This window comes from Syngnathus floridae, chromosome 3 (assembly GCF_059516105.1).
Source record: "Syngnathus floridae isolate MCC-2025c chromosome 3, RoL_Sflo_1.0, whole genome shotgun sequence".
In the NCBI taxonomy this organism is placed as follows: domain Eukaryota; kingdom Metazoa; phylum Chordata; class Actinopteri; order Syngnathiformes; family Syngnathidae; genus Syngnathus; species Syngnathus floridae.
The window spans coordinates 5523598-5544357 of record NC_142415.1 but is presented as its reverse complement, the minus strand read 5'-3'; the positions used below and the strand labels follow the sequence as shown (position 1 = coordinate 5544357).

At 41.2% G+C, this 20760-nt stretch overlaps 2 protein-coding genes across 5 annotated transcripts in view; one reads left to right on the top strand and one right to left on the bottom strand.

The window, feature by feature from the left end:
- The window catches only part of LOC148400155 (cysteine--tRNA ligase, cytoplasmic-like), a 15348-nt gene extending 1094 nt beyond the window's left edge, over positions 1–14254 (bottom strand). Inside the window, exons 1-19 of one of the 2 annotated variants that reach the window (XM_088370711.1) lie at positions 14101–14249; positions 12479–12706; positions 11671–11762; positions 11096–11184; positions 10915–11011; positions 10158–10256; positions 9861–10010; positions 9523–9663; positions 8957–9045; positions 8766–8887; positions 8480–8592; positions 8254–8382; positions 8020–8149; positions 6840–6943; positions 6638–6735; positions 1797–1986; positions 1592–1660; positions 1328–1409; positions 1109–1189 (exon numbers count right to left, since the gene is read on the bottom strand). In XM_088370711.1, the coding sequence (XP_088226837.1) occupies positions 1109–1189; positions 1328–1409; positions 1592–1660; positions 1797–1986; positions 6638–6735; positions 6840–6943; positions 8020–8149; positions 8254–8382; positions 8480–8592; positions 8766–8887; positions 8957–9045; positions 9523–9663; positions 9861–10010; positions 10158–10256; positions 10915–11011; positions 11096–11184; positions 11671–11762; positions 12479–12706; positions 14101–14122 (2125 nt within the window). In that variant the 5' untranslated portion in view covers positions 14123–14249. Of the gene's footprint in view, positions 1–1108; positions 1190–1327; positions 1410–1591; positions 1661–1796; positions 1987–6637; positions 6736–6839; positions 6944–8019; positions 8150–8253; positions 8383–8479; positions 8593–8765; positions 8888–8956; positions 9046–9522; positions 9664–9860; positions 10011–10157; positions 10257–10914; positions 11012–11095; positions 11185–11670; positions 11763–12478; positions 12707–14100 lie in introns of both variants that reach the window. The other variant, XM_088370712.1, reaches the window with a different exon arrangement.
- Positions 14253–20760, top strand: LOC148400154 (peroxisomal membrane protein PEX16-like). 3 transcript variants are annotated; one of them, XM_088370720.1, is made up of 8 exons: positions 14253–14543; positions 14663–14698; positions 16639–16715; positions 17232–17365; positions 17458–17558; positions 17722–17802; positions 18581–18736; positions 18922–20760. In XM_088370720.1, exons 1-8 carry the CDS (start codon positions 14411–14413, stop codon positions 18945–18947), a joined length of 744 nt encoding a protein of 247 aa, XP_088226846.1. In that variant the 5' UTR covers positions 14253–14410; the 3' UTR covers positions 18948–20760. The 3 variants fall into 3 exon arrangements, with proteins under 3 accessions (XP_088226846.1, XP_088226847.1, XP_088226845.1); XM_088370721.1 differs by having other exon boundaries at positions 14254–14543; positions 18914–20760; XM_088370719.1 differs by having other exon boundaries at positions 14255–14543; positions 18581–20760.

The following is a 20760-nucleotide window of genomic DNA, read 5'->3' as shown; positions in this document are numbered from 1 at the left end:
CCTTAGCTGTGATATTTACGAAAATAAAAACTTTTGTGGGTAATAGTTTGACAAGCACAAATATACACAGCGCTCCTCCTACTTTGCTTCTCTAAAGACAGAAGTGCCGAACCAGTCGAGAGCACTTGACCCGCGGTCACCAGCCAGCTAGCACTCGGAGTAGTTGAGTTGTTTGTATTTTTTGTCTCGTCTTATTTCAAGCTTGTTTGTTTGATCTGCAATGCGGCGATGGCATTGGCAAAGACAGGGAAACTTGAGGACCAGGAGCAGCATTTTAAAACTGTAACGAAAGTGACATTTGTGCTCTTAACACGCAACATAAGTGCATCCTGACTCCCCGGTTCAGTAGGCCGTCATTTCCTTTTTACAAACTCACCTATCTTGTATCCGATTTATTTTTCTGTTTTGCTCATGTTTAAGCCCGTAACACTGGCGCACAAGATGCAGCATCGACGTTTGATGTCGCCATCCATGCTCGGTATTTCCCCATCTCCGTCTGTCTGCGCAGGCATTTTTTCAAAGCTGTTTGATTGTGATGAGGGCCGATGGCACGAGCATTGTTATATGTTGTTCAACATGGTATGCATGTTTTTATGCGTGCGGGCATGTGCGTACGTGTGGGTATGCAAGTGCGCGTGCATGTGCATGCTTACGCGTGTACACGTGTATGTGTGCATCCACATGCGTTAATGAGTCAATTACAGGAGACTGACTGCATGAAAAGTGGACCTTTGGTCAAAAAAGATTGGTCACCCCTGTCCTAAAAAAAAAAAAAACTGATTTAAAAGACACTTCAGGATTTTTCTTCTCTTTTTGCTAACAATTCAACTGTGCTATTTCATCCATCCCTCCCTCCATTAGGACGAGAGAGAGAGAGAGAGAGAGAGAGAGAGAGAGAGAGAGAGAGAGAGAGAAAGAGAGAAAGAGAGAAAGAGAGAAAGAGAGAAAGAGAGAGAGAGAGAGAGAAAAAGAGAGAGAGAGAGAGAAAAAGAGCGCGATATAGATATACTACAGCCACATACAGTACTGTACTGTCAATTCATATCCACACAACTAAATGGCACACAATTACTTACTTACAATGATATAAAACAGGATGTTATGTTACCTTCATGATCTTCGAGTCGGACACCCAGCTCCGGTAATGTAACATCACGGACATCGTCACAAAGCACCAGCAACTCCATGACTGGTAGAAAAATACATATAAAAACAAATACTTACACTGCTAGTGGAAAAAAAAAAACCCTTTTGCTTACTGTTTTTTGTGCAACACTTGAAATGTTACAAGTCAAATCAAAGCAGAGCAGAAATCTACAGGTCTTACCCTTCTGCTGTCTGGCAATTATTCGTACTTGCTCTCGGAAAGTAGACAGAACTGAAAGGTAAGGCATCACTGTGCTCTCCAGCTAAAAAAAACATAAAAACTATTAATATTTATATTAAACCAGCCACATGAAAGACTATTTGTTGTCTTAACAAATTTTATACATATAATTTTGTATATAAATTCTACTTATGCTATCGCAAAATAAGTGGTGTCCAGCAAATATTAGAAATGACTGGTGATAGAAAAATGGCTCTGTCTTACGTCAACGCTCTGTTCTTGTCCTCCAACTGGGAAACCAATGGGCTCTGAACCTTCAATTGCACCAAATATCTAGAAGACATCAATAACTTTTTTTATGAGAAGCTCTGACATGAAAACACAGACCAAATAAAGCTTTCACATTGTTATAATTTGAAAGTAGCTAATCAGGATGCACCAGAGGGCTTTTTTGTTTTTCTTTTCTCACCTTGAGCATTTTGGTGAGATACATGGCAATACTTTCCATCAGCATGCGGTTGGGTCTCAGTTTAGCACCTTTCTTGCTGGCGATGTAGCTGTTGCTCTGATTAACCAGCTGCCTCATCTCCTCCATGGCTGTGCGGGTGTCAATGTTGTCACACAGAGCTACGTGGATGGCCGCCTTCTTGTCGTAAAAACTAGAGGACACAGATGATACACCTACATATTAGGGAGTACACTGAAAGACTTGAGGAAATAACTTCTGACAAACGTACTTTGTTACTATTAATACATGTTACTAATGATCTAATAAAAAACAGTACAGTTATCATTTTTAGTCCCAAAAACAATTATAAGGCATAAGATAAGTCTGACTGACTTCATAAGACCAAGTCGGGTTGTTGTGATGCGTCTAGTGTGTTGGTGGAGTGCCCAGTGTATGTCACTTCTCACTGTCAACCCTCACCGCTGGCTAGCAGTATGCGAACGGGAGAGCCGAGTGCGTAAGTCTCTCCCTGCCAGTACATAGCCTCTCTAACAGCAAGCCCTATGTAGTGCCTCCACGCGGCGACACATGGTAACTGGGTACAACACGGACCCAGGCAAAACTACAAGGGACTCGGAGGAGGTCTGGCCCCTAGACGTGCGGCACGCAGGCCCACCGGTGTGTGGACACGCCCTGGTGCCCACGAACCAGCCCCCAACTATGGGTTAAATAGTACCACTGCCCAGTGGGCTCCTCGGGAGAGGAATGGGCTAAGGGAGTCAACCCCTACAGAAAATCAATTTCCCCTTGGGTTGGTGTCAGGAAGGGCATTCGACTGTAAAAACTTTTTGCTCCAAAAATATTCTCAGTATGGCTAGACAAACACAGAAGAGGCGGGGTACAGCCTTAAGTACCCCGTGGGCATTTTCATCAGCCTACGACAAAAAGAATGATGGAAAAGGAGGCCAAACCGCAGGTGGATATGACGGCTCTCAGCCCGATGGACTGCGGGGAGGCCTGAACCGGAATAGAGAGGGGCAGGAGGCACGTGTTAGGGTGGCTACATGGAACATCGGCAGCATGTCGCACCGATCCGGGGAGGTGGTTGAGGCTCTACACAGGAGAAGGGTGGATGTCTGCTGTGTCCAGGAGTCGAGATGGAAGGGTGGAAGTGCAAGGATGCTGGGTGCATTCGGAAGAAGGTACAAGTTCTTCTGGCAAGGCTGCAATGAAGGGACTGGTGGTGTTGGAGTACTTATCGCAGAAAAGTGGATAGATCAAGTGCTCAGTATTAGCAGGGTAAATGAGCGGATCATCTTTGTGAAGTTGATCGTTGGGAAGCGCCTGACAAGTTGGCAGAGGTCAGGACGAGAAGGATGCGTTCTGGGACAAGGCCATCATGGTGCTGTCAGGGATCCCCCAGAATGAGGTCATAATTCTGGGAGGTGATCTGAATGGACACGTGGGGAGGGAGTCAGATGGCTTTTAGGGGGTACTTGGGGGACAGGGGTACGGCATGCGGAACGCAGAAGGAGAGAGGATCCTAGAGTTCGGGGACGCACTGGAGCTGGTGCTGTGCAACACGCTTTTCAAGAAGGACGAAGCCAAATTAGTAACATACAGTTCGGGTGGCTACAAGAGCACAATAGATTACATCATGGTCAGAAAGGAGGACCGCAACCTGGTCAGGGATGCCAAGGCAATCCCCGGAGAAGAGTGTGTGTCCCAGCATCGCCTAGTCATCGGAGACTTAACTCTGCGAATCAAGAAGGTGGGGGCTAAGAAGCATCCTCCCAAGTTGAAGGTGTGGAAGCTACATAGCGCAGGGAGTAAAAATGAGTTTAGGGAGAAGATTGAGCATATAGCAGAAGAAGTGGAGGAGATGATGAAGTCGGGTGGTGTGGATGGCAAGTGGCAGGCAATGAAGAAGGCTCTGCTTGAAGCTACAGAGGAGGTGTGCGGATGGTCAAAGGGTAAAGCAAGACAAAGAGAGACATGGTGGTGGAACGACAGCGTCGAAAGAGCGGTGAATGAGAAGAGGAGGTGCCATAAAGCATGGAAGAAATCTAAAAGGGAGCCAGACCGAGCACGGTATGTAGAAGCAAGGTGGGTGTCACGGACAGCAGTGTGGGAGGCCCAAGAGACCAAGAGGAAAGAATTTGCAAGTGAACTGGAGAGTGAGAGAGGACGAAAGAGCTTCTTCAAGATATCAAAGCAAATGGTTAAGGAGAGGCGTGATGTGACCGGTGCAAACTGTGTAAAGGATGAGGATGGCAACATCGTGACAGACAACAGAGGAGTGAAGGAAGTATGGCGAAGGTACATGGAGAAGCTGCTGAATGTGGAGAATGACTGGGATGGAGAGGTGGGATGCGACGAAGTGGAGGGTGAATGTGGCCAGATCACGCGAACGGAAGTTGGGAAAGCCATGAAAGCCATGAAGGATGGAAAGGCAGCTGGACCATCTGGAGTGGTGGCAGAGATGCTAAAGGCAGCGGGAGACGTCGGTGTGCAGTGGATGACTGACCTGTGTAACAGTGTCATCGCTGAGGGGCACATTCCAGAGGACTGGACAAGAAGCATCCTGGTGCCGCTATTCAAAGGGAAGGGGGACCCACTTGCATGCGGGTCATACAGGGCCATAAAGCTGCTGGAGCATGGAATGAAGTTGTTAGAGAGGGTGTTGGAAAGGAGGGTGAGGTCACGGGTAGAGGTGGACAAGATGCAGTATGGCTTCATGCCTGGTAAAGGTACAACAGACGCAATTTTTGTCATCCGACAGATGCAGGAGAAACACCAGGAGAAGAGGAAGAGGTTGTACTTCGCTTTTGTTGACCTGGAAAAAGCATTCGACAGGGTGCCAAGGGAGGTGGTGAGATGGGCCCTAAGGAAGTCGGGCGTGGAAGAGGGACTGGTTAAGGCTGTGATGACTCTCTACTGCAGAGCATGCACAGCTGTTAGAACAGGAGTTGGCGAGAGTAATGGGTTTGAAGTAAGGGTAGGGGTGCACCAGGGATCGGTGCTCAGCCCATTATTGTTTGCTATCGTGATGGATGTGGTATCGAGGGAAGTGAGGGGTGGACTACCATGGGAGCTGCTCTACGCGGATGACCTGGTATTGATGGCTCACAGTCGAGAAGACCTAGCTAGGAAGCTAGCAGCATGGAAGACCTGCCTGGAAGTGAAAGGAATGAAGGTGAATGCGGCAAAATCAAAGGTCATGGTCGGTGGTGCTGGCCTGGGAGTGGTACCACAGTCAGGAGCATGGCCATGTGGAGTTTGCGGGAAGGGGGTGCAAGCTAACTCTATCCGGTGCAAGGGTTGTCAGAGATGGGTACACCGGAGATGCAGCGGAGTAAAAGGCAGCCTACTAGCTGCAAGTGAGACCTTCAAATGCAAGCGGTGCAGGGGAGAAGTCGCCCAAGCAGACCCAGCTGAGCAAGAGGGGCTCATAGTAGATGGGGAGATGTACGAGGTGGTGGACAGCTTCTGCTACCTTGGAGACATGCTTAACGCTGATGGTGGGGTGGACCTAGCAGTGACTACAAGGGTGAGAAGCGGGTGGAAGAAATTCAGGGAACTCATGCCCTTCTTAACATCTAAGGCCCCATCCCTGAAAATGAGAGGCCAAGTGTACTCCGCCTGCGTCAGAAGTAGTATGACGTACGGAAGTGAGGCATGGGCCCTGAAAACAGAACACGAAGAAAAACTAAACAGAGCAGAAATGAGGATGATCAGATGGATGTGTGGTGTGTCAATGAGGGAGAAAAAACCCAGTGCAGAGCTGAGAAAGAAGATGGGAGTGGAGGCCATAGTGGATGTGGTGAGGAGAGGCAGACTGCGATGGTACGGACATGTAGTGAGGAAGGACGAGAACGACTGGGTGAAGAAAGTTATGTCGTATAACGTAGAGGGAACAAGACCCAGTGGCCGACCTAAAAAGACCTGGCAGACGACCGTGTCAGCCGACATGAAGGCACTCGGCATCAACCACGAGATGGCCACGGACCGTTCCCGGTGGAAGAAAGCCATATCAAGAACCCAGTCCAACCCAGCGGCGCCTGGAAAACGGACTTTAAACTGATGATGATGATGAAGATGTACTTTTATTGTAACCAAAACAGAGGGTTCTGGAGGGGTTCTGCTGAGCATGAGGGGATACCAAGAGGGGCCGGGCTGGCTGTGCATTTGGGATTAAATACATAAGTGATGCTTTTACACTGGTGGGGAGAGTGAGGTGGTGGCCAGTAAATTTATAAGGGTGGTCGTGGCCATCCCCTTGTGGGCCCATTGAAGCAATTGTTGCTCCTTGGTGCTGGATGAAGACAAGTCTGTCCTGAGTAAAGCTTCTCCAAAACAGGACAGATAGTATTCAATAAACTACCCAAAGCAGAGGTACTTTTTTTGCATAGTTTTTCTGATTGCTAGTTGTAACAATACAAAAGTTATCTGGAGGTTTTTTTTTTTTCCCCGGTCTTTTTTGTTTTCCATGTTTTAATTTCTATTTTGTTGTGTTTTGGTGTTGATAGAATTAAAATTAAATTAAATTAAAATTAGTTAGACTGAAAAATGTAAAAAAGCTTAGCCTATTGAAATTATTAGTTTCTTTTGGCCTTTAAATATTTGTGTAGCTCTATGCAGAGAAAATACATAAAATTGATTAAAAATTACATTACAGCCGAGCTTTTGTTTTGTTATTTAACAATTTTGCTTTTACTTCATAATCTCCTAAATTTGTAGAAGGGTGGAGCAGACAACAACAGAACCACATTTTTGTCCGTTTATTTGTAACTTTTTATTATGACGACTGACCAGAGAAGATATCAACTCCAATAGGCGACGCCGCATTTCTTTTCTCTTACCTTTTGTTAAGTGCCACCTCCGCTACATCCCACTTTTCAAACTGCCCTGTGATGTCAGTAGGTGCACGCAGAATGTCCTTCACATTCAAGAAAAACTCCTGTTCACAAAAGGAAAGAAAAGAACACAACATATTAATTATGAAATTATTTAGGATAAACAGATTTTTTTGAGAGAGAGATTTATTTGGCCAGTATCACATACATTCAGGAACTTCTCAAACTGGACAACTAACTCCATAGTGTTGGGGGAGTAATCCAAGGTATCTTTCCACGAATGCATCAAGAAAGCAAGACGGAGCTGGCGGGCTGCAATAACAAACAGGAACACAGACTTATTATTTCAAGACTATTTCATTTCAAATGTGAAAAGAAAAAGACAAATTACGTGTTAAAACACACATTTGATGTGTGGATTTCCTCACTTTTAAAAAAGGAACACTTCACAGGAGCTTTACTATCAAATACTACTTCATAAAATGGACATCTTTGAGCTGCACAAATTTAATTCCCTTTTGATCTAATAATGACCTGTTCTGGCATCATTTTTTTCTCTTGGGAATTGATGTATAGTTTGTGTTGCCAATCTTTTGGCCAGTGACTGGCACACAGAAAGGCAGCTTTGACGTTTGATCAATGAGCATACAGTACGTAATTAGGAATTTCAACTTCTAAATGAAACGGTTGGGTGAGTTAATGTAACTTTTAAAAATTCTAATAGGGTCAAATTAGGATCTTAAAATCTGGTTTGAATTTACTTAATGTATTATTTTATTCACGTTCATTTATATAGCTATAAAATACCCCAGTTTTTGTGTTGTTTTTATCATTCACGAGGACCATTACCATAGTGACCATATTAAAGGGTTGTTGTTTTCCTGGTGATGGGTTGCCGATCCGCCAAAGTTATAGACTTTTATGAATCATTCATTTATATATCTACAAAATACCCCAGTTATTGTGTTGTTTTTAATCACTCATGAGGAGCGTTACCACAGTGACCATATTAAAGGGTTGTTGTTATCCTAGTGACGGGTTGCCGATCCGCCAAAAGTTCTAGACTTTTGTGAATCGGTCTGTGGTGGAAATAAGTTGGGGACGACAGCTGTACAGTACATCTTGGCTTCAAGTGTCCTCACAAATTATGTCGGCCTCTAACAAATCCAAGGCTATAAAATTTTTATCTTGCATGACATTGGTGTTTACACAAAGTCTCTGGTCCATAAATACAAATTGGCCATTTCCTTTACTGTGTAAAACCAGGAACAAATCAAGTGTGATTGGTGTTGTCAACCCCTTTCACTCAAATTCATTGAGCACAACATTTTTTTTTATGCTCAGGCAGTCAGTTAAGAGTATAAGGGAAAAAAAGATAACTAAAAAACCTGTATTTTTTGCCAAGGCTTCCTTTATGGTAATAAAATTTTTCAAAGATTTGGACATCTTGCATCCTGCAATTGTCAGGTGACCAGTGTGCAAGAAGTAACGGACCCAATGATCATTCTCAAAGAAAGCCTACGAAGAACAAAAGCACAAAACATAGTTGGTCTCGGTAATGATCAGAAGCTGCCAATGTTTCACATAACATTAATGTTAAAACGTTTTCGTCAGTTTTGTACCTCAGACTGAGCCAGCTCGTTGTCATGATGGGGGAATCTGAGATCAAACCCACCACCGTGAATATCCATCGACTCCCCCAAGATGGAGCCGGCCATGGCCGAGCACTCAATATGCCAGCCAGGCCTTCCCTATTAACACATTAAAAAAAAAAAATGTTTTCCAAACTTTTAGCAATCGTACATAAAAGGTCTCTCAAATGGGAAGCAAAAAGGAAACTCTTCTTACTTTTCCCCAAGGAGAGTCCCATGAAGGCTCTCCGGGCTTAGACGCTTTCCACAAGGCAAAATCATTGGGTGATTTTTTCTCACTTAACTGGTCGGCAGAAATACTGAGGTCACCTAAATGTTTTTTTTTTTTTTTTTTTTAAATACACACGACAAAAAATTATAGAGTCTATGGGTGGTACTTTCAAGTTTCGAAAGTAGGCATTTTAGGATTTAGGAACATGGTGCCCCAAAAATATATAAACAAGCTAGCTCATGGTTATCATTCCAAACATGGTATCATGTACCTTCTCCCTCTTGTAAAGCCTTCTGATCTCCAACTGCCTCTGGCACAAGTTTGGCATACGAGTGTTTTGGACAGGCATCAAACTTTGCAGTGTTAAAGTAAACAGAGCTATTTGATTCATACCTGAAAACAACATTTTACTCATTAGCATTTATACTGAAATGATAAATATTGTGTTACACTCTACTTTACCCATAGCCATTTGAGACAATCTTCTTCACAAACTCCACAATTTCTGGCACATATTCACTGACACGGGTAAGGACATCAGGAGGAAGAACCTAGAAAACAAAGATAATCTTGGGACAAGTGCAGTCTTCACTCACAGATTTAAATGAGCTTCTTTAAATTTTTGAAAATATTTTGGAGATGTTTTATTTTGCTCCCTATCATCTTTGTGAATGTGATGCAGTCAAAAATTTGGGTGCATTCAAGTTTAGCGCTGGTGCAACCAAGAAAAAAACATTAGGTGCATAAGTGCAACCTGTGCTAAAAGTTCATCTGGAGCCCTATTCATCACAGCAGATATAGTAACTTTTGTGACAAGCCTAAATACAATGATAATCATATTAAGCCAAATACAGAGTACAAAACTCAAATGTTGCCATTTTTTTAGCTTTCCAATATCTATTTTATTTTTGAAGCAACACATTGATTCAATACCACCATTTCTCTTTGGTAACCAACAAGACAGACATTCACTGAGTAGTTTATGACACACTGTTACCTTTCATATTAAACTGCACCGTGCCACTTACATTCAAGGCGTCCATGTCTTTATGGTACTCTCCCTCCCAAAATTTAGGCAGAATAGCAAAGATTGAGTTGTCTGTGACTTCACTTCCAAACTGACCGTCCAGCCAGTCAGACAGCATGTCCTTGGAATTTGCCAGCAGTGCCTAGAAGAAAGACAACATTTTATAATAGTACTGTATTTTAATGTTAAACAAATTGCCAGAATACTGAAACTATATATTAAAAGATAAAGCCAAAATGTAAACACAGTTATTTGTCCAAATACTAAATATAAAATAAAACAAAGTTGTTGCCTTGTGAAGGAAATACATTTGTGGTTGTAATTAAGGTTAAGTCTTACCTGGGCCAGAGGTTGCACGATGTCATCTGCAGCTTTACTCTCCAATGCTGCCTGCAGAGGCTGCAAAGCACTGGTGATGGCAGCAGCAAGCCTTTCAAGCATCTGTTTTTTATCTGCGTCAGTAGTTGAGGCCAAGCGAGCCTGAAAGGGCTGAAGATAACAAGTAAGCATGTTCAAATCACAGAGCCACTGGTAACCTATTGTAGAATGTCCATAGTTAAAATTTGATGGTACTTGTTTGGACACACAAACTTAGGGCTGACAATGACATCAAAGTTTATTTTTGTAACTTCTCACCACTCGGGCAGTCATCACATCCTTCAGTATTTGAACAGCTTGTGGTTGCTTCTCCTTGTACTGGTCCATTAGGTAGTTCTGACGTGCCCTTTTAATTATCTGACAGACAAATGGTTACAAATCAATTTCTCGAACGACTGCTTAAAACATCAAGTATAATAAGCATCACAGTCCCTTAATTTCCCTCAGTGGAAAAATAAAATGTCTTTTAAAATGGTAAAAAACACTAATCAGGGCTCTGTGGTCATCTCAAGGTCTGTTCACCAAGTGTTGGTTAATATTCTTTAAGTTAGCGTTACAAAGTTGAGGAATCTATGAGTCATGAACAAGAAGAATATCATCTGTGTAAGAATAGCAACAGAAAGTTTTGACCATCTGACCGGTGAGTCAACTTATATATTATAAACCAGGGGTTACTACTACTATCAGTACGCAGGTCAGTGGAGGTTCTAGCATGAATGTGCGAGACACCCCTTTGGTCACACGTGCAGTTTTCTTTACGATTCCGAGGTGCGTGTTTCCTACTTATGAGTCAGAGGCCAGATGTTCTTCGAACACGAGTGACCTCAGGTAGGTTTTTATCAACGCATAAGTACTCTGCTTGAGGAAGTTAAAAGATTCCACAAGGGGGCACGATTTAGTGTCCCTCCTTGTTTGCCATTCTGTGAGTCTGAGCAGCATAATCCCCAACTTTGAGCATACTCGTTCGACTCTAGTTATTGCATTAACAAATGGCTACTTTATAGCTTGTACATACTTTGTCATCGATGTCCGTGATGTTCATGCAGTAAAAAACATCATACTTGAAGTAGTCCTTCAGTACTCTTCGCAGAATATCAAAAGAGATGTATGATCTGGAAAGACATTCGGAATGAGAACTTATTTGTACTTCAGTGTGGTGGTGACAGGTGGAATGCTTTTCACTGTGTCCCGTTTACCTGGCATGTCCCATGTGGGAGGCATCGTACACTGTTGGACCACAGCTGTACCATGTGACCTTGTTTCCATTCTGAGGAACAAAGAGTTCCTGAAATAGTTCACAGAAAGCAAGTTAATAGCTACAGATTACATGTTTTGTTGTAACTTCCTGGACCCTTATTTTTGAGGGCCATTAGAGCTGCATGTGTCGATAGACATGTCAAATAGAAATATATAACGCATTGGTATTTACAAGCCTATGTGACCTATGTGAAAATGTCACTCAAAACATTAACAGTAAAGTATTTTCAAGATGGCAACATGTAGTAATTCCATTTCTTCACTCAAACAACAAACAAATTGAAAATCAAATATGTTGTGTTCAAATGGTAATGATCCATTTTCTTTGTTCTTTCTACATGTTTGACACAATGAGAACTATGTAAAAAAAGCAGCCGTTTTATAGAAGACGTTTTACGAACCGCACTAATGTGCATGGTCTTTATTTAACTGAGGTTCATAGAGCTTCAATTTTGGCAAGTTTTTTCAACACCAAAAACAATGATGCATTTGATTTAATAAATATCTTCACTACCTTTGCTCTGGTGAGACTATTATAGAGTCGGAGTTGGGGAACATCTGTTCCAGCTGGTGGAGACCACTGAGGCTGTACCCTCTTTCCTTTCCCTGAAATCAGATTGTCAAATGTATTAAACAGGGCCAAAACATACTTCATTTGCCGAACGTCAATACATTCCATGCAACCATTAGACTTTCTACAAACAAGGATACTAGATGAATTGGGTCCACATTTAGTTATAAGGCAATCCATGAAAGCACAAGTCCCACCCCTCTATTTGACCACAATATCCAAGTGTCCATGCATTACAGAGTAGGCAAGATAACATTTGGTAGGTCACTAACTTTTTTTCCACAAATGCGACTTCACATTTTGATCGCTTGTCTCGTGTATGCATATTTGTAACATGATCCATCCAATTTGGAAGGTCACAAATTTTTTTTCCACAAATGTGACTTCACATTTTGATCACTTGCTCTTGTGTATGCATATTTGTAACATGATTCATAACATCCATCACATGACTGCTCATAATCTGACTGATAATGACTACTCAAAGCAGTTGGTCCTACTGTCACACTGGCCTGCGCAGCAACAAAACTACTTTCATGGCAAAACTAATATTAGAGCATCTATTTTTTTTCCATGTTTGTCCATTTTGAAAACATGTAGCATATGCAAGCACATGTCCGACTAACAGCAAGTGTTAGCGCTAGTGTTTATATTGGGGGCGACTAACCACTTTCCCTGCCTGAGGACGTCAATGTCCTAACTGGTTCCACAGACAAGTCTAGCCTGCTGAGGTCTTCGACTGTCTACTCACTGCTGCTGTCTGGGCTCAGGTCTTGCTGGAGGCATGTTATGTGTCTGTACCAACGCAGAGCGTGGACATGTTGTGGGTCTGGGGGCCTGTGGAGAAGCTTAAGTGCCCGCTGGTCAGCCTGAGAAGGGCTGAAACCAGCCAGGTAGCTGCGAGTTCTTAGGTAGTCATTCAGTGCTGCTGCCAGTGCAGCATCCTCTTTTATTTGGAGCAAGAAGCCATACTCAAAGGCTGCAAAATAGAAAGAAAGCAAATAGTTGCAGATAAGACTAGGCTGCACCAGCCTGAAACAATCAGTAACAGGTTTCCCCCCGGCCAGCTGCGATTAGTTTCACCAGTGAAAGGACAGTGCAAAGAAGGAAATTAGCAAAAAGCTCATGAAACATTTGCAGCAACTCACACTCCAGTTTGTCATCTATCGTATTTTGATTTAGTCTTTGATAAGGTGATGCCTGACTGTTGCCAAATGTCATTTTCTCCTTGCAATACATGACAGAATGTACCACTGAATGTGATGCACCTTTCATGGTACAGAAATGAGAAGCTTGAAAAAGAAAGAAAGAAAAGCAATGCTTTCTGAGGTACCAGAGCAATTGCAATATTCTTATTTGGCTAATTTCTTCTAATGTTTTTGTGATATACAAAATAAGACTAAGATCTTGGTCATGCATTTAAAGAAACATCATTATCCACAAAAATTAGGTCATAGTTATGAATATGATCAATCTTAAACCATGGGTGTATTAATCCATCAACAGATATAAACAAATGAAAGATGACGAATTATTTGGATCCTTTGGGGGAAAAAAGCACAGGAAATTTCTGCTCTATTTGGTAAACTAAAAGTGAAACCGAACGTTTTCCTTTAAGCATCCTCCAATTACTAAGAATGAAAATGAAGCAAAGTCAAAACGAAACCGAAAATATTCTACTGACAACGGGGGGTGGGCTCTCCTTAACCCCCGTACAGAAAATACTGTTACATTTTAATCAATTCGTGCGCACAACAATAACCGTAACTCATTTTAAATTCAACTTGAAGATTTAAATCGAATTGTAGTAGTCTAACTACAAAACATATATTGGAAAACGGGTGACAGCTTAATAGAAAAATTGAAAAAGCCTTTGTGCAGTATTTCCTGTACATTATGACTTCATAAATGAAAATATTACATCAGACACAAAGTTTTGGAAAAAAAAAATACACACACACACCAGGTATTTGAAATTTTATCCATGTGGTCAGAACATGTCAAGGTTCAAAATTGCAACGTAGTGTCATTTCTAAGTTAATTAATTTCGTGTTACATTGTTTAAACACCCGATTAGTTACAGATACGCTTCCAAAGTTTATGAATAAATACTTGCAAATAGTCTATTTCATCACATAAAATGAGAAATCTTAAGAATAATGATGATGATGATAATAATAACAATAAAAATCATTGTGCATATTATTCCAAAGTACCAAATGGCCAGGTTTTTCCAGCGAGTGCAGCAACGACTGTCACGCAGCTAAGCATGCCCACATTTTACAATCAGAAAGCTAGGCTACGTGTTATATGAGTGACAGTTCAACGACATTTTAAAACTAGACTACGAGAAGATAAATTGGGAAAAATTACCTTGTTCTCCTGTGATCGACATTTCTACGGCGCGAAGCTACTGAGCGCTGATGCAACAATAGCGTGCGAGGCAGGACTCTGGAAGAAACGGGGGTTTTATATACTCATGGCCGGAACTAATGCACTCCAAGGCACTTGAACAGCGGGAATAAAAAAGATGTAGGACAACTACTCCGGAAGTTTGCCCTGCAAGCGGAAACCCCTGTGTTTACAATATTCTCAGCTATATTCTATATGCAATATTCTAAAAATAATGGCGTTTAGAACACCAATTAAATGTAGAGTGTAGATTTTCAGTTTGCGCTACAAAATGTCTCTCTTCAAGGAGCACATTGATAAATTGACTCGGGTTTACGAGCGTTATACAGAGTATGTTAGAAGGAACCCAACTGCAACGGCACAGGTGGAGAGCACAGTTCGGACTATTTCTTACCTAATCGCAGGTGAGTGACTTCCCAGAATATTTAAGGCGCTTAAAACGGCCATAAGAAAGTCCCAATTAGTAAATAATACGGCGGTTCACATGAAGAAACCATCATTAAACACTGATTCTTTTTTGCAGGAAGATTTGCAGATTCCCATGAACTATCTGAACTTGGTAAGAAAAAAAAAACAGTCTATGCACAGTCGCTTACTGATATAACAGAAAGATACATCTCTGTGACATTTGGCTATGTTTCGTAATGCTCCATAAATTGATTACTAGTTAGCCAAGTTAGTTACAAGGGAACTAGAAAGATAATACATTTTATTTATTACACATCCCAATGCTGTAATGAGTGTGTTGTACTTGCCGAATTAAACAAACAAACAAACAAACAAACAAACAAACAAACAAACAAACAAACAAACAAGCAAACAAACTCAGATCAAATCCCAACAAGAAATCTAGAAAGGACTAAAACATATGGTACAACAAACAAATCACTGTTCTAATACAAACACTCGAATTTGATTTCTGTACAGACAGAATGAGTGCTCCCATTTACAGTAGCTATGGTGTGAATGTGAGTGTGATTTTTTTTCTGTCGTTATAATAAGTCCCATGCGATGGAATGGAGATCAATCCAGGTTGTACTCTGTCTTTTGCCCCAAGCTGGGATAGATGCCAGATGCCTGAACTGGATAACTAGTGAACAAAAAAGGTGGACGGATGGATAAACATGATTCTACTACGCATAAATCCCCTCAGCATGTATTTAGTATGCCCTGGCTATTGAATCGATTGCAACTGGGGTGTTCTTTTTGTCTTTTGTGGATTTACATCTAACAATTCTCACAGTCTTGGACTGAAAACTGAAAGTCTAAAGGAAGTTTTAGACTTTTACTGGGGTCACAGAAGGCTTTTTTTTATTATTATTTAAAGCGAGTAAATTAATAAATGAAGAGATCCTGAACCACACCTACATCAATGACCTTTAAATAGAATTACCATCCTGAATGAGACAGAATGAAACTGAAAGCATGTCAAAAGGAAACTGAAAGAATCAAGACTGATGCAACATATGGAAAAGGGATTATAAAAACAGTTTCTTTAAAATCACCTTAAACAATGAATCGGGAAAGTGTTAATGGTTGCCCAAAATACACAATTCAGAATCTGCACTTCACCCAACATGTTTCTGGAATGTGGAAGGAAACTCCTGTGCGTTGTGATAAGAATTTCATTTGTTGAGTGACCAAACCTCTTAAATCATCATTGATATGAATAGAAATTGCATTGGAACACAAACTACGAAAAAGCATCAAAGGTGTTGAATTTTTTTTTTTTTATTGTCTCTTTTAAAGTTGAATAGTGGACTTTTCACACAAGAGAATTATTTAAGAATTAGTAAAGTAATATATGTAAAAGTGCTGCACCAAAGCTGCTATATTATTCAGACCGAATCACACATTCCCATATTGCAAGTGGAATATTGTTTAATTCATGAATAGAATTTCATTTTATATAAGAGGTCATGCTTAGAATTTCTTTTAGGTTTTCATATATGCATACCTGCAGAATAGAATTCTATTAATTTTTGTAATTGCAATCATGTTCAGTATGTGTCCAGAATCAGCAAAATGGGCCGTGTTGTTACTGTGCAACAGAGATACTATAAAAGTATAAATCATTTCGAAGGAAACCCAACAGTTTCCTGTCTTCAACCAATATGACTAAACATGAAAGTGAAACCTAGTCAGAAGGAAACAGAAAGAAAAGACATGATGCTAGGAATGTCAAATTCTCTTTGACTTCATTACAAGTTTTTACGGCAACACATATTTATAAAGAGTCTCTTTCAATTAGCAAATTAAAATTAAAATATTCTGCTGTGTTGTGTCATAGCATCATGCCACAGTAGGAATAGAATAGAGTGTTAGTCATCTAAAATGTTGTATATGCTTGGAAAGAAACATAAAAATGGGTTCTTCTTTTTAACTGTAGATATACTGAGGAAGACGTCCTTATTTCCCCCAACTCACAATTTGCCAGGGTTAGGATTGAAATGTGCAAATGTTTATGGGATTCATTGTGTGACTTTGTGTGTTTTTCAGTGTATTCTGCTTCCAATCTCCTGGTGCTTTTCAATGACAGCATTCTGCGCAGAGGCCTGAAATGTGCCTTAACTGTGGTGAGCACTCATAAAGGGATGGTCCAGTTTTCACCTTGTACACTCAATTGAGATATTCTTTGATCAGGAAAATGAAAACAGTTGTACAGCGAGTTGTTTGTTTGTTGGTTATGCATTTAATGGAAATCTGTAAGGGTACATTTGACTTACATTTCTCTTGAAGTCCACCTATGGTACTTCCTCTGCTGCCTATTTGAAAAGAAAGTGCTTTAAGCGGACACACTTGGCTGAACGGTCGTCCTCCAGTGGTTCCAATCTTTTCAAATCCAACGTTTACATTTCGACAGGCCGAATTCTGATGGTTGTTCAAGCGCCATCAAAGATGAATTTTGTTTGGAGAGACTGTCTTTAGATCCCAAAACATCCGCTGGGACAATGCCCAGGAGTGTTTGACTAGCGAAAACAAGATCAATTATTCTACTTTTCATAATCCTTACAAGTGGATTATGTGCACATGTAGAAAAAAATCTGTTCGTGTCATAGCCATCATTTCCAAATTTGTTTTCTGTTGTCCAGTCCATCTCACAACAGAGAATACTCACCTGGCTTTCTGTGTTGGAGTATATGGAGGTGTTCCTGGAGATGGGTGCCCAAAAGGTGTGCGGTGAAGTTGGCTGCTGGCTCGTCATCGGACTCATTCAAATTTTTAAGTAAATTACTTTGAATCAAATTTTGAGTTCTGTCAACATGTCAGTTGCTGCTGCTCATCGGACTGAATTCTCCTGTCCTATTAATCCCGAAGGGCAGTTTTTCGCCTTGTGCTTCTTTTGCGGTACAAATCGGGCATCCAGACTTCACCGCCGATTATCCCCCTTGACAGAGGTGCAGAGCTAGGTGACAAAGGTAAGTTGACGTCAGCTCTGCTCTTTTGTGGTTGACATTTTGACGACATTTATAACCCCCACACCCCCTTGAAAAATATGGTAACATGCATCCGTCACACTTAAATACAAGCCAATAGGAGGTGACCCAGTGAGATGTCAAAGACAGTTCCTTTTGTGCACAGATGATGGAAGTGTGGAGCAGCAAGACAACGGCTGCTTTGTGGGCCAGAGGACAGGCCGTGTCATCAGATCACTGGGCAGCGGTGAGCAGTGTTGAAACTTCAAAGACAAAATTGTATGTCATAAACAGCAAGTAGTTCGCGATATGAAGACAAAGTTAGTTTAGTTAGTGTCAAAATTCTTGTAGACAGAGGAGCATATATCAATTTTTGTGTAGTAGCATCAGAGGTTGTTGCTTGGTGGTCACTATTTTCCCAACCTGTTGACCTTACTGGCAGTAGCAATTAAGAAGTGCGATGAAAAAGGGGAAACACTAAAACGCTACAGGGCTGGCAACGTGTGTCATGCTTCATTATATGATTGTTTACTTGATTTTTACAATTTGCTTTATGATTGGATTTACATTTGCGTGAAATGAAAAGAACATTTGAATGAGAAGAATAAGTCAGATTCTTTCTGCATCCGTTAAGACGCAATACTGTGTGTAGGGGACAATGGAAAGGCAATTTTCAGTCACCTCAGAGGCTGAATGCGGGGACTCCTTTACCCTGCTCATCCACGTCACCTCTGTCTTCATCAATCCCAAAGAGGCTGATTGTCGTTTCCTTTTCCATCGAAAGCCAACTTGATAAATACATGTTCGACATGCACATGCTCCATTAGTGGATTCCAAAGCGATTATCCGCGCATGCAGTCAGCAAAAAGTAGGCATTTCCTCGTTCACCCCCTAACCCCGAATTTATCAAGTGAACAGCCTGTGGTTATTTACCTACACAAACATCTATATTGGGAACTGCTCTTGTCCGTTGAAATCATTCTGAGGCTAATTTTCCACTTTGATACTTTTTTGTGATGTTGTAGCTCCCTCCGCACAGCCTCTGCAGTGGAGAGCAGCAGCCAGTGAGAAAAAGAGAAGTCGCAACTTGAAGGAAGAGAAGCTCCACAGCAAACCAACACCCTTGAGGCTACAGGAGACCGTCGCTGAAACTGTGTACATCAGTGGACCTCTTGTGCACTGTATCCTTCCCACCTTTGTAATTTGGTTTTGATTTTAATTTTTTTTTTTTTTCGGGTGGGGGTGCGGCTTGGGGGTTCTCTGTTTGGTGTGCAACACAAATATACAGTGCAGTATGAGTTGGGGGCATATGGCACCTAGGCATTGAGTTTGACAGCCATAATTTGGATTGTCCTTAGTAGATGAGTACGAATGACCATCTGTCCAAATTGAGTGCCTGGCGACCAGTCAGTGATGATAGGCTTCAGCTCATTCGTGCTGCTATTGAGAAGAAGCGCTATAGAAAATGATTTCCCACCATTCCGCTTACCTGCTTATTCCTGAACCTGTGCATTAATTGTGTTGACCACTTGGTGGCAACAAACTGCAAGCCCGCTTGTTAAAGGAATAAAAGATTTGTTTGTCAGAACAGTAAAAATGTGGAATGCAGAAATGTCAGTGTGCTGGCCTTATAGGTTTACAATTGCTGTTAAATTCAACAATGTTCAGTGTTCATTGAACATATCAGACTTTTAATGACCAGACAGAAATGTACAAGTCCAAGCTCATAGAGTCTGGAGATCGGTGGCATTCAGTGCTTTGTGAAAATGACAAACACTTTGCCTGAACACTGAACATTGTTGAATTCAATGTGATGCTAAAAATATACCGTTGTACCTTTTATTTAGTATCACAATGACAAAATAAGAAAAAACAGATGTATTTGATAATATTAATCAGAAACCAAAGAAAATATAGAATTAACTCTGACAAATTTTGAAAATCTAAGACTCAAAAATGTTCAACTGTAGATACAACTCTTGCTTCAGATACACTACAACCACACATGGTTTTCTTTATGGAAATATTAACTCAAATGTGAGAGCAAATTAGTGACTCACTCCAACAACAGTCTCTCAACAGGAAGGGAGTGACAAGGAAGATTTTCTTTCTTCATGCAATGCTTTCAGCTTCACTTATCTCTCTCGTTTCCTCTAGGGATGGGTACCGCACATTGTACTTTTTTTTTTTTGGGAGGGTATGGATTATTTTGGGTCAGTACTATCGAGCACCTATTCATATGAAATCCGTTTTGTTACTGTGCAACAGAGATACTATAAAAGTATAAATCATTTCGAAGGAAATCCAACAGTTTCCTGTCTTAGAAATAAAAAGAAGAGTTTAAGAAAACAATAAAGTATATAAAACCACAATAAAGGTTCATAAAAGTCTTTTGTGGCTATTGTATCAATATATTTTCTCTGCATCGCGGATTTCTACCAATCGCGAATGGTCTTGGAACCAATTATCCGTGATAAACGGGATTACTGTATTTTGTACATTATGATATTTACATTGAGGATGATGCAGGATCCTGGAGGGTGCGTGGGAGTCAACATGTGTTTTGTGGACTTGGGGAAGGCATTCAACCGTGTCCCTCGGGGAGTTCTGTGGAGGGTGCTCCGGGTGTATGAGGTACAAAACGCACTGATAAGGGCGATTCGGTCCCTGTACCACTGATGCCAGAGTTTGGCCCGCATTTCCGGCAGTAAGTCGGATTAGTTTCCAAGGCTGCCCTTTGTTATAGATTCTGTTCATAACTTGTATGGACAGAATTTCTAGGCGCAGCCGAGGCGGTAAGGAGTCCGGATTGGCGGCCTCAGGATCACATCTCTGCTTTTTGTCTCTGACTCTGACAATCTTATGTCTATTTGTGACTCATGTAATTCTAAATGTGTCCCAAAACATGTCGAGGAATTTCAAATTAATCAAATCAATTGGTGACCTTAACCTACATGCTGTGGGCACCCTACTGTCGTGACATATTAAAAAGTCTTCATAACGTCATTCCATAGTCTGTGTATTACAAATATAATATCCCAGGCTTGCCTTTAGATAAAATTCTGAGTAATAATTAATTTGTAGCAAAGCCTTTGAATTGATGAAATCAACTTGGCTGTGATCAAAACAAATTGACACAACTTTAAGTCAAACTTCCAGTTTATTCGCTATTGCTGTATTCAAATAAAACATTATCTTGGTCAAA

Bases quoted from the DNA above. Each gene is read 5' to 3' on its own strand.
- LOC148400154 (XM_088370719.1), top strand. From the start codon at position 14,411: ATGTCTCTCTTCAAGGAGCACATTGATAAATTGACTCGGGTTTACGAG. The intron at 14,544-14,662 runs GTGAGTGACTTC...TCTTTTTTGCAG, and splicing joins TATTTCTTACCTAATCGCAG to GAAGATTTGCAGATTCCCAT. The intron at 14,699-16,638 runs GTAAGAAAAAAA...TGTGTTTTTCAG, and splicing joins CCATGAACTATCTGAACTTG to TGTATTCTGCTTCCAATCTC.